The sequence below is a fragment of the Schistocerca gregaria genome, chromosome X (genome assembly GCF_023897955.1).
Source record: "Schistocerca gregaria isolate iqSchGreg1 chromosome X, iqSchGreg1.2, whole genome shotgun sequence".
Classification (NCBI taxonomy): Eukaryota; Metazoa; Arthropoda; class Insecta; order Orthoptera; family Acrididae; genus Schistocerca; species Schistocerca gregaria.
Genome location: NC_064931.1, coordinates 573,751,671 through 573,760,407, shown reverse-complemented (window position 1 = coordinate 573,760,407; position 8,737 = coordinate 573,751,671). Strand labels below are relative to the sequence as shown.

General features: G+C 37.4%; 1 protein-coding gene across 1 annotated transcript in view; it reads left to right on the top strand.

Moving 5' to 3' along the window:
* Window positions 1-1,754: 1,754 nt before the first annotated feature.
* LOC126298951 (uncharacterized) overlaps window positions 1,755-8,737 on the top strand; it is a 68,046-nt gene continuing 61,063 nt past the window's right edge. The window contains exon 1 of the mRNA XM_049990555.1: window positions 1,755-1,958. Within this exon, the coding sequence (XP_049846512.1) occupies window positions 1,828-1,958 (131 nt within the window). The 5' untranslated portion in view covers window positions 1,755-1,827. The remainder of the gene's footprint in view (window positions 1,959-8,737) is intronic.

The window sequence follows — 8,737 nt, the reverse complement described above, 5'->3', positions numbered from 1 at the left end:
GTTTCTGGTGATCACTATATCTTTTAAGCATTTAAATGGATTTGAAATAATAATGTGCGTTGTTTAATGGTAAATAGCGCCATACATTTGAAATTTTTTTGATATTTATATGTGGAATCGACAACTGGCTACTGTGAGAATTCAATTTGATAGATTTCTGTGCAAGTAATTCTCTTCTATGTATTTTTTCAAATTTTGTAGCCCCTATAAGCTCTGTACTGTATTGTATCGTAAACTGGGAGGTCTCTTGATTTAGATTTGCCAGTTAAGGTTTTATGAGATTAATAAAGATATTTCCCTGATTGCTGTTGTACCTCTCAACCCAGGGCCACCAAACCTAACACCCACCATAGTACCAGAATTTTCAGCAGAGACAACCTGTGTTCCAGTTCTAAATGTTCAAACAGTTTAAGACAGTTCAGCTCCAGATACTTTGCAGTCCTTATATGAATGAGCATCTTGTACTTGAACAGAACTGAAACCCCCAGAAGAAAAAAAATATCTGTTCCCTCGCAACTAGTGGTAGATAATCTCAAATTTTAAAAGTTTATTTTGCTCAGTGGGTATTTCCACATGTACCTGTTGGTGTGTAGAGCAATCCAACAAATGCACTGCTAATCGCTTGCACAAAGGAAATAGTGTCAGGCACCTAGGTCAGATATGATGTATGCCACAATGTTTTGATAGTTGGGGGGAAATTTGGTGAGCCATGTTCTTCAGTCAGATATAGTGATGTTTCTCACCCTGATAAAATATCAACAAATCTATGTGTTTCTCATCCTCACTAGCGAAATTAGAAAAATGAAGGGATCCAATAATTTTATGTGTATTAAAAACATCATCTGACTTGCTTTCCTTGCGGCTGTAATCGTGGACTGACATATAGGGATTCTGCTTCTCAAATTTAGGTAAGTATCAAAATTTAGTGGGGAAACAGTACCATAAAAGCCATAAAATTCAAAAATAGTATCACCCACATGGTGTGAATCGTCTTTAAGAATTTGGACATTAATAATGGTCTTTTTAATGGCTATATCCTTTGGAAGAGGGATCCTGGATGACCCACATTCAGTGGGTCAAAAACACGTGAGTGGATGTGGAGGTGGCTTACACAGCAGAGTGCCTTACCACCAGAACCTTTTTCCTCCATTTTGGATAACTGGCCCTGTAAGACACTCAAGGTGAAATCTCGGAATCATCCAGCAATTGAGGTGCCACGTGATATCACACTATTTCTCTCAGAAATATAAGCAATGGTTTTACCTTCACCATCGCCATCTTATTTTGGTGGATAAGCAAGTTTGCAGCATAAAACTGCGATGTACTTAATTTGTGATGGTTGAAAACTGTGTATGCTGGAAGCCAATAAATTAAAAAAAATAAAATAAGGGCGGCCTGGTTGCCACTCGTGTGGGATCGCGAAAGGTGACTGTGGAAACAGCCAGTCTTGTGGCTCCGCTGGAGTGACGCCCACTTTTAGCTGTGCCACAAAAGGTAAGGACAACGAGAGCCTCAACGTATATCGGTGCCATCTTCAGGTTGTAAGAAATTTAAGAATTTGCTTGGCAATACATAACCTCACTTTTAATAATTTAAATTTTTCTGATCTTCAAGGGTAATCGGCTGCATTAAAACTAGTTTTCACCTCAGAATCTTAAACTCAATGAGAAGAAGCGAGGGAACCTCTTTCAAACGAGATCCTAACGTCCTTGGTTGATGCAGATGATCTATATATATAGATACAAGTTCTTTGCTGTGTTTATATTTGATATGTCATTGTCGGCTTGATATGTTGGAATTATTATGATAGTGCAGTAGATAAAAAAAATGGTTCGTAAAGATTCTGCAGTTCTAGAACCTGAGCAGGCTCTCATATTTGCAAAAAAACTTTTGTGCAATAAAGTGTTTTTGGGACATTATCAAGAAAGAAGATATGTGGATTCATTAAAGTCGTACAGGTGAGAATGTATTCGAGCCGACGACTCTGTGTTATGACATTTTCCCATCATCGCTCCTACTTCCGATTCAGAAACAGTTTTTTTAATTGACAGTTGTCTTTAACCGACAATACGCATGGGAAGTACTGAAATTGTGTTGATATCAAACACAGAAGTATATGACAATTTTCTTATCTTCCCGGAAACCGATTGCGTGTTAAGTCTCCATCGTTGTTGACTATGATGTTCATTGTAGGTGGTATGGACAGCCAGTGGAGATATGTTAGACGTGCTACAAGCAGGTCTGCTCTTATTGACGGAGAATGGTGATCATGATGTCATTATAGCGACGATATTCACAGGATATATAAAGCTGTCAAGAAGTATAGGAGAGTTTTCACGCTGGAAAGAGTAGATAAGCAGTTGTTAGCATCCTACGTAGACAGTGAATGGAAATCATTTAGGTCTCGTTTTATGGTCGTAGAAGAATTATGTCATACTTCAAACTAATTGTTAATGACGCTCTCCAGAAATAGCTAACGATTACATGGCTTAAAGACAGAAAAGATACACCGCAATATAAACCAAAATTTGCAAAATCCTGAGGAAACAGAATTGTTGCACTCTCGGTTCAAAAAAGAATGCAGAAATGCTGTAAGCCAAAAATTAGTAGAAATTTTTGGGTCTATGTAAAGATTAATGTGCGAAGTCTACAACAATTTCCATCGTTATGCTTCAGCGAAAGATCTCCACGAGAAGATGCTGATCCTACGCAAAATCACCAGGCGGTTCGTAGCTCCTGTTGTCACTCACTGAACAATCTGGTGTGACAATACAAGATAGCGAAAGGAAAGTTCAAGTATGTTTTCAATGAATCATTCATGCTCGATGATCGTACAGATACACCATTGTTTAACTCTCTGCGTGAAGGACGTAGAAATAGGCTCTGAGAAGCAACTGAAGGAGTTGAAAACAACTAAGTCACGCTGTCTGGATGGAATCCTAATTCGGTTTTACAGAGAGTTCTCTTTGGCACTGGCCCCTTACTTAGCTTTCTTTTATCACAAAACTCTCACTAGTGCAAACTGTCAAGCAACAGGGGGGAAAAAAGTATGGACCTGCAAAATTAGAAACCTTAACATCATTTTCCTACTGAATTTTTGAGCGTATTTGAAGTTTGAATATAATAATTTTCCTTGACAGAAAAGCCACTGTCCAGAAATTAGCAAGGATTTAGAAAGCATTGCTTGTGTGAAACTCAGCATACCCTTTTGTCACACAGTATACTGTGAGCTACGAATGAAGGACTACAAGCAGGTTCCCTATTCCTAGATTTCTGGAAAGCGTTTGGCGTGATACCCCACTGCAGACCATTAACGAAGGTATGAGCATATAGAACGGCTTGTCAAATATATGAATGGCTCAAAGACTATTTTATAAACATAGAAAAATTTAAGCTAATGAGGATGAGTAGGAAAAACTGCCATGTAACATTCAAATACAGCATTAGTAGGGTGCAGTTTAACATTGTCAATCAATGAAATATCTAGGCATAATGTTGCAGACTGATATGAAATGGAAGTAGCACATCAGATTGGTAGTAGGGAAGGTGAATGCTTGACTCCACTTTATTGGGAGTATTTTGGAAAAGAGTTGCTCATCCACAAAGGAGACAGTGTATAGAATGTTGGAACGACCCATTGACTCCACTTTATTGGGAGTATTTTGGAAAAGAGTACTTATCCATAAAGGAGACATTGTATAGAATGTTGGTGCGACCCATTCTTGAGTACTGTCAAAATCTCAACAACTCAAAACCCAAATACCCCATATTCACTATGTCATTTAAAACGCAAACGACCTACCATAAATATACAACACACAGAACATCACAATTGTTTCTAAAGAATAAAATCAGAACAAAATTGCTTACCAACAAAAGCCTCCAGCAATACCACCTAGGCTGGTGCCACAAACAAAAACACACACACAGGTGAACTTCACTATCATATCCATACCTAACAAATAAGTAATTTAAAAAAAAATTAGACTTCTTTCCACACAAAAAACACCAAACTCATCAGGCCTAACAAAAATACCACCCACATAAATAAAAAATGAGAAACATTAATAATTCACTGAAAACAATTCCACAACCCACGTTACTGCGCCAGCTACGTAAACTCAAAACCGCATTAGTATGATGACAACCAAAACTCAACTGAAGCCAATATCGCATGTTAAACTCTGCACAGCCACCACAAGATCGCACCAGCAAATATAACAACACGACATCTACAAGGACAACCAACTCAAAAACTCCGCGCCATAGTAGCGTCACACACAACACCACAATTATGTCACAGATCAAAGCAGATGGGTGGAACTGGATGCTTCCGTTGACTCAATATATGCAACCCACCAATGCTGTTATACATACAGTCAACATATCTATGTATGTTAACAGCATTTCTTTCCACGTTGCAGTTGTTGACTCTTCACTTCTCACTAAAGTTGCAGAATACATCTCTGTTTTTACTATATCTTTGTTAACTGGAATTGCACAGTGAAGCTTATGAGTGCCTGGAATTGTACTATTGAAATGTTGCTTCAGCTCGGCCATATCTTAATCATGATGGGAACCTTATGTAAAGTCAAAGATACATGAAGGAATATTTTCTTTGCACCACTGAAACACCTACATTGGGGTCAAAATATGGTTTTCATGAGGTTGCTTGAAGTTGACAAGTGAGGCTATTTCTTTACAGCATCTGCGACAATACTGCAAGATCCTTTACAATGTGCTGTAGCAAAATAATGCAGTTCAAAATCTTCCTGATGGTAGGACAGATTCATGAAATTCATTCTGTTTTTGTATTGGGCAGCACATCCATCCAAAACATGGAAAATGTACTTTGTAATTGGAAAGTGACATTTTAGGAAATTGGTGAAATTATCCTGGAGAGAATACAGACACAGTGCATCATGCTGAAGGCAGTCAGAAATTTCTGCAATGACACATGGTGTATTTCAGTAGCATTTGCATCTCTGTAATAAGCTACAAACTTGTGAAATGTAACCTGTGAATTATTCCAGAGCTATCCCTGTACTTCATCCTGAGTGTTGAAGGAATAAGTCTCTACAAAATCACAAACAACAAGATATTCATGTACTTTGAGTTGTTCTTTGGTGCTTTTAAAGATCTGTGACTACTGCTGGATGGTGTATGGAGTGTGATGGGAGCTGTTATAAACTCAATGCAGACACCTCAATGAAATAACCATCACTTGCATGTAATCTTGCCAGTGCAGTTCATACTGAACAGTTCAAACAGATAATCAGTTAGTCTTGTCAAACTTTTACAGTAGGGGCATGCGCCTAAGAAACATGCTGGGAGTGCAGGACTGCATGTAGCCAATGCTACACAGTTCTTATATGATGGTAGTGAGTGTTCTTCAGACTTTATTAGTTCTTTCAGTTTACACTATCCTATCATTAAGTTACAATTATGGTGTGAGACAAACAAACAGTGTGGGTCCCATTGGCATAGGCAAGAACACAGTGCTTTTGGCAGCAACTCACAAAATTTTGAGAATCCATTAGTTTCATTTGGTGTACTATTCCTTAAGATGGTGCAACCCTGGGCACTTTTGCATATGTATGCTAATTCCATTTGATTTCACAGACACAAAGCCATTTCTTCCTGGCAGCACATTATGATCACAGTAAAAATCATGCACACATTGAACTGTGTTTTCACAACATGTCTTAATTGGCTTTGGATTTTGTGTCACTAATATACCATGTTCTGCTAACTGTTTTGCTCCTCATACCGTCTAATCTGAAGTGGAAAATTCTTTCATGATTTTCCTTATACTCCAGCTCTTTGGAAGTGCTGTCAAAATTTGGATTTTCTCACTCATACATTCTGTGTTGTGAAATCTATCTTTCAGCTGTGCTATGAGTTCTGTTTCTGGTTTTTTTTTTTGTTTTCTTTTTTTTTCACACTCTTCTTTATCCAGTTGTGCCACATAAGTATGCTCCAACAGTGAGGCAACATTTTAAAATTTTTTGCTTTGCATACTTTTTCTTGCACTGAAGCCTTTTTTCCATGGGAGATTCACCTAAAAACTGAAGGCTGGTGTTTAAAGTAGCGGCTGCCGTGTCTGATGCTATTTCTTCTTCACTTACTTATTCTCTGGAAGTACCTAGTACAGCTGAGGCAACACCTGCAGCTATTGACGGAATTTGTGATATTTGCTTTGTACATTTACCACAAATTTTTCCACCTAGCAACAGACTATACTCTTGCATGACCTCCTTTAGATGGATTACAATTTTGAATCGAAATCCATTTTTCACAAACTACTGCAGAATACTACTTCACAGCATGTATACACTGTAGTTTGAGTTACCAAGCTAATGGTGATTGGTTGGAATAAAAGGCTTCCTGACTGGCTGTCCACAGCAAGAAATTTTCACCAATTTGTCAGAATAATAGTAACTGCTATTTTCTACTGCTCTGGAGAACACCCACATACATAGCTGCTTACTGCTTTTTGTTAGCCTAGTGATGTAGGTGAAATAAATTTTTGGTCATAATGCCTTTGCTGTATGGTCCTGATATTTATCATGTCTATAGCAGCATATTTTTTATCAAGGTCAAACACAAAGATCAATGATTTTGTATGTGAAAATTCTTAGCAACCCTCGATGTTACATATTTAAGTAAAGCTCCACTCATTAGCTTTTCAGTGATGCTTTGCTGTATCTGGATTACAATAAGAATTATAGTCATTTATGATGAGACAAGCACAAGTAAATGTCACAGAATTTCCAGACTTCGCAGATCTGTAACGCTCTTCACAATTGTCATAATCTCTGCAAGTTGGCAGTTTTCCATCTCTTATCTGGATTGTTGGATGCACCACATCTGAAAGAAAGCTAAATGGGTCATGTTGAGTGATGCATGGAATTGAAATGGAACTACCCAAAGACAAAACTGTGTACAGAAGTTTCCTCCTATCACAAGAGGTATTGTGATTATAGCATGTTTGAAAATGAGCTCATACATCAAGCAGTAACCACAAAACCTTGGGTTATGAATAGACGATACTCTGGAGTGGGTTGTATTGGTACATAAACAGACAGAGCAGTTTGTGTTATACTTTTAGATTCTCAATAAAGTCTGTGATACAGGAACACTAAATTGTGGGTATTCTAGTCTTGTACCTCAACAGTTGCTTATTGTATTATGTCTTGAGGCATCTCTCACAAAAATATGTTTATTATGCAGAACTGAATACTTAAGACAATGAAACAAGTGTCCCTCTGTTCTACTTGCAGACACCTCTTTAAGGAACGCAATATCCTGCCAACATGCTTTAGTCACGATATTTATGTATGAGAGAGTTCTGAAGAGTATTGTCTTTGAATTTATGTGAAAACTCTTAGTTTCTTGAATGAAGCAAACATTATTAACATTCTACATAACTTATATCTCAATGTATTCACCTAGGTGATGAACACATTTCTCCCAAGAGACCAGTTTGTTGATACTGTCACTGTAGAATATTTGACTTTGACAGAGCCGCAACCCCACCTTGGCTTGCACCACTTTATCCATATCAAAGTGAAGCCCTCGAAGGTGTTCTTTTAAGTTTTGGAAACAGATAAAAGCTGGATGATCAGTGATAGTAAACCCAAGATGTCAGATTGTTGCAGCGCTCATGTGTGGACCGTTGTTGGCATACTGAAGTAGAAGGTGCCCCATGTATGAATGTACTCTATTAATTGTAAACTCAATTGCAGCACACTGTTTCTCGTGCACCGGCTATCTACAGTTCAGAACCCTCTATCAGCAGAGGGCTTTAAATATGCGGACATGAAGAATAAAGAAATAGAATGTTAATAACATCTGTTTTATGTAAAACCTCTAAGATTATTCACATAAAAAATTCAGAGGCATTACTTTCCAGCTTGCCCTTTTATGCTATAAGAGTAATGATGTACTTTTAACAATGTGTGTCTTAGGTTGCTAACTAATTCAAAAAATAATTTGTGTTTGTAACTTTAATGTGTATAGCTCTCCTTTCACTTGCCCCATCTCTATGTCTAACAAATCACACTATGATTAGTGGGGCCAATAAAAATCAAATAATTATTTGCAAGTTTTTAACCACAAATTTTTCAAAGCAAAAAATTTCTAATCTTCTGAGGGAGTGATATGTTCTGCAAGAATTGCCAATACTACGTTCCTAGAAAGTCACCATTCTTTCAAGTCCTTGTCAGTGGCCTTCCATTTCCACAGTTCTGTCTTTTGTTAGCAAACAATCTCAGTAGCAGACTGTGCATTCATATTTGCTTCATCTTCTCTACAAATTGAATCATCCATTGTGTGTACAAATCATCCAGTATGTGTACTATAGAATGTGATGAAGTAAGCTGCCCTTTTTGCCCCCAGAATGTTCTTTTTTCTCATGGCACTTAAATATTCATTGACTTAATTTTTTCTCATTAGAATTAGTTGCTAACAAATACTGTATGTACTGCACTCCAGTCAGTAGCCATAAAACTTCAGAGTCTGTCATCCACATCTATGTGCTTCAAGTTAAGTCCCCCCAAAATATGGTGTCATGTAATTCCTCTTTAGCTTGAGTACATCATTAACATTGCTATTGCTAATTTGGATTATGTTTAATGCAGAATTTGTTTTAAATTATTTCGCTTTCTTATTTGGAGATTTCAAGGTGCAATGTTTACAACAGAAAGCAGCATGAGACTATAAAGATGGATATAGA